This window comes from Mastomys coucha, unplaced genomic scaffold, assembly GCF_008632895.1.
Source record: "Mastomys coucha isolate ucsf_1 unplaced genomic scaffold, UCSF_Mcou_1 pScaffold9, whole genome shotgun sequence".
Lineage (NCBI taxonomy): Eukaryota > Metazoa > Chordata > Mammalia > Rodentia > Muridae > Mastomys > Mastomys coucha.
This window is the reverse complement of record NW_022196915.1, coordinates 52420709-52425116: the sequence shown is the minus strand read 5'-3', so window position 1 is coordinate 52425116 and position 4408 is coordinate 52420709. Positions and strand designations below refer to the sequence as shown.

Here is a 4408-nt window from a genome sequence, read left to right as displayed (position 1 = left end):
AAAAAAAAAAAAAAGGTCAGCACAGCACCTCCTTGTGGACAGATCAGTAAACAGCACAGGAGGTGCTCTTCATGGGGTGAGGTCGAGACTATAGAGCACGTTGTAGTACAATACTAGGTTGGAGGTGACCATTCATTCATTACAACAAGTAATCGGAGGGCCTGCTCAACACTTGCCACTCTCCTACGTATTTAGATCCCACTGGGGAACAACACAGATGACAGACACATGCGAAGAATGCCACAGGAACTAAAGTGTATGTTCAATGTGAGCTGAGGTACCGGAAGGCCTGGTAAGCTCCTTCCAGGAGACAAAACAGAGCTGCCTTTTAGAACTGATGGGGAAAGATAACATGGAGAGTCAGGGTGACAGCAAACACCATCAGGTGGCCTCAGAAGCACAGTAGCACCCTGGGACAAGTGAGGAGTGATAGGAAGTGGCCTAAGAAGGGCTTTAGTTAGGGCTTTGTCATGCATTTTTAAAATCCCTTCACTTGAGCAAGCTGAAGCAGGAGTATTACAAGTTAGGGAGTAGCCTGAGAGTCATAGTGAGCCCAAGGCCAACCTGAGCTACATAGTGAGACTCTGTCTCAAAGACCAACTGCTGGGAGGAATTAAAGAAGAAAGGCTAACTTGATCCCAAGAGCAATAAAGGCCCACTGAAGTTTCAGGAAGGGGTTAACACAAGCTATGGCTCATTGAAGACAGATTACTGGCAGCTAAAGCAGGCAGGCCTGGGAATCAGCCTGCTGGTTGTAGTGAGACAACACAAATGACAGTGGCTCTTAAAAGCTCAAGGATATTGGGCTGGTGAGATGGATCAGCGGGTAAGAGCACTGACTGCTCTTCCAAAGGTCTTGAGTTCAAATCCCAGCAACCACATGGTGGCTCACAACCACCCATAATGAGATCTGATGCCTTCTTCTGGCACATCTGAAGACAGCTACAGTGTACTTATGTATAATAGTAAATAAATTTAAAAAAAGAAACTTAAAAAAAAAGATAAAAAAGCTCAAGGATACACTCAGGCCCCTTGGACTGACAGTCATCTTCACTCAATAGGTAGTGAACAGAGATGGGCAATGGTGCCTGCGCCATGCTAACCGCTTGAGCACGCAACCCCATCTAACATCGACAGCTCCTCTTTAAAAGAGAAAGACTAGGAGCTCAGCGAGGTTAAGAGATCTGCTCAAGGATATCACTGCATTCAAACACAGGAGTCTGACTCCAGAATTCCTACCCTAAGCACTGCTTTGCTCTGATGAATACAGTAAGGTGGGTCAGTGAGGAAGAAGGGGAGGAGACAGATTGAAAAGACCCTGGAGGGTGGATGTAGATAGAATCTGTAAGACAGTTAAGGAGTTGGTGGTAGGGTGGAGATTCCCAGGGTCTGGTTTAGATGGAATCTAATACAAAATGGTGCTGTAGGCTTGATAGAGGTAAAAGATTTGATGGGAAGAAAATGTGGCCCATTTGACAGGTGCCATGTCCGTGTGGTGCTGTCTAGGAAGTAACTGGATTCCGAGGGGTCTGAGGGAATAGTTCAAGGTAGAGAGAATGACCTGGGCCATGATCAAAACCTCAGGTGTAGAGATGGGTTCCAGGGACAGCCTCCAGAGTGTGAGGGGAGGAAGGAAGGAAAGAAAGTAAAGGAGGAGGAGGAGGAGGAAGAGGAGGAGGAGGAGGAGGAGAGGACAAGAAGGAGGAAGACAAGGAGGAGGAGGAGTTTCCTACCCTCTTTCCTCATACCACACTAGCAGTCCCTGTAACTTTTGGCTCAGAGGAATAGAAAACCTAAGCTTTGAGTAAGATGGTGGGCTTGTCTGGCACCACTTCACAACCCCAAAGCCCCTATGGTGGGCGACTGTCACTCATGGGTCAGCAGCCTACCTGGCAGCTGAAGGTGATATGATCAGCTCAAATCCTAGTCCTCCCTATGCCAGAATACAGGTGTTTACAACAGCTGATTGACAGCATGCTCCAGGAGTCTAGGCTAGGGAGCATCCTAGCATCTGTACGCACAGTTCCCAAACAAGCACACCAAGAGAGTGGAGAGGGGCCAGGCACAAGTGCACACAGCCGAGGAACAGGGTACACCAAATAAATGGGGGTATGGGAGGGGAGGTTCTCCAGTCCATGCATTGGGAACTGTTGTTTTGGGTTCAAGTCCACCCAAGTTTCTTCCTATGCGAGTTCTATAGAAAGGGAGTGTTTATAAGTATGAGGTGTATACTGAGAACAAGAATGAGGGATCAGTGTCCCCAGAGCACAGCTGGCCTGTGTGAGCTATATCACACGAAGGAGACACAGGCTTTGGGGAAGGAGGCCACACCTAGAATCCATGGCTATCTTCCATGTTGTCTAATCTGTACCTTACCTCACCATCCTTACCTTGCCCAAAACGAGCTGTCCGATACACTTCCTCAACTCCATGGAAGCCCAGCATGCGGCACACCACGTCCCCATCCTTCTTGTCCCAGCCGTCATCACACACTGTGCCCCAGCGACGATCATGGAACACCTCCACCCGGCCTTGGTGTGGGCCAGAGCCATTCACCAGGCGAATCATTGTGAAATCCATATCACCTGCTGGGAGAGTCATTATTACTATACATCCCTGGACACCTAGGACCCAACCCAGCCTCCTGAATGAGTATCCTTCCACACAGGGAAGAGAGAGCTAGAGATAAAACCATGAGGCCACCTTGTGTCCTGCCAGCTATTTTGTTTGTTTGTTTTGCTTTGTTCTGAGACAGGGTCTCTCACAGCCCAGCTGCCCTCATCCTTGCTCGCCCTATTGCTTGGATTATGGCTATGTGCCGCCATGCCTGGCTTTCTTCTTATTCATTGTCAGCTTTCTTCTTGCCAACTGATTTCTAAAAAGTGGTTTAAGTTCACAACAAACTTAAGGGGTGGCTAGAACATCTCTTCTCAGTATTTGGTGAGTTTCCTCCCTGACGAGGCAGCCAGCTGTGTCTGACAGTTACTGAGGGAGAACATGGGAACCCTGAAATGGAAACAGTGGTGGGAAGGTAGAACCCAGAAGCCAAGTGTGACCAGGTAACTCCCTGGGGACAGACAATAAGGAGGAAAAGATGACACCAAAATAGATCAGAAGCTCAACCTCAGATTGGTCACAGGTTCCAAAGACCTGCCTTGCCACTGGTCAATACCAGGTTTCTTGAGAGTATGTGCAGGGTGCTTGCCATGAGGCTGAGAGCAGAAGCCTCTGTGTGAGGTCAGAGGAGGCAGGAGGATGCTCTGGGTTCCAGAGCAGGCCAGGCAGCATTGAGGGTCAGGTCAGAGCAAGAGCAAGAGCAAGAGCAGGAGCAGGAGCAGGAGGAGGAGCAGGAGCAGGAGCAGGAGCAGGAGCAGGAGCAGGAGCAAGAGCAGGAGCAGGAGCAGGAGCAGGAGCAGGAGCAGGAGCAGGAGCAGGAGCAGGAGCAGGAGCAGGAGCAGGAGCAGGAGCAGGAGCAGGAGCAGGAGCAGGAGCAGGAGCAGGAGCAGGAGCAGGAGCAGGAGCAGGAGCAGGAGCAGGAGAAGAGTAAGGGCAAGGGCAAGGACAAGAGTAAGAACAAGAGATGGAATGTAACAAGAATAGGGAGGCCCTGAGTGTTCAGAGTCCCCGACTTATTCTGTTCCCTTCGTCACAAATGAGCAAGCATTGGCTAGAGTACAGTGGACACACACATGAGTTAGGGATGTGCCTTTATAAGGCTGAGACTCGGAGTAGGGGGTGGACAAAAGCCTGGGAAACAATTAGTAAAGCCAGGTGTCATGGCAGACAGCTGGCACACATAGATGCTGTGTGCTCCCAAAGGGTCACAGTGAGTCTGAAAGCTGTTCTTTCCTTGGGGACTCATCTGGACAGATGGACCATCTCATTCTTGCCACATCTCAAAGAATACTGCTGCAAGCTCTGTTTCTTTACATGTCCTTTACCCCCCCCCCAAAAAAAATCTCAATTTTGTTTTTATGTATGCAAGTATACTTTGCTCTCTTTGGACACACCAGAAGAGGGCGTTAGATCCCATTACAGATGGTTGTGAGCCACCAGGTGGTTGCTTGGAATTGAACTTAGGACCTCTGGAAGAGCAGTCAGTGCTCTTAACCACTGAGCCATCTTTCTAGACTCTCAATTCTGTTTTTAACCTTCTTGCAAAATATACACTGATATTTTCCTGGGTAAGGTACCGCCTGCCCCACTTCATGGACCTCAGTTCAAGAGACAGGTCCCTGAACAGTCCTTGGCTTCCTTGGGTCTGCAGAGGAACATGGAGCTGCAGCACACAGCACCTTTCCCAGGCCTGAGGATGTCCATCCACATATCTGGGGATTCATCACACCTTCCACTAAGAATCTGTCTCTAGGGCTGGTGAGATGGCTCAGCGGGGAAGAGCACCGACTGC

At 49.5% G+C, this 4408-nt stretch overlaps 1 protein-coding gene across 2 annotated transcripts in view; it reads right to left on the bottom strand.

The window, feature by feature from the left end:
• The window catches only part of Scara5 (scavenger receptor class A member 5), a 97080-nt gene that overhangs the window by 5056 nt on the left and 87616 nt on the right, over positions 1–4408 (bottom strand). Inside the window, exon 8 of one of the 2 annotated variants that reach the window (XM_031361953.1) lies at positions 2391–2585. In XM_031361953.1, the coding sequence (XP_031217813.1) occupies positions 2391–2585 (195 nt within the window). Of the gene's footprint in view, positions 1–2390; positions 2589–4408 lie in introns of both variants that reach the window. The other variant, XM_031361952.1, reaches the window with a different exon arrangement.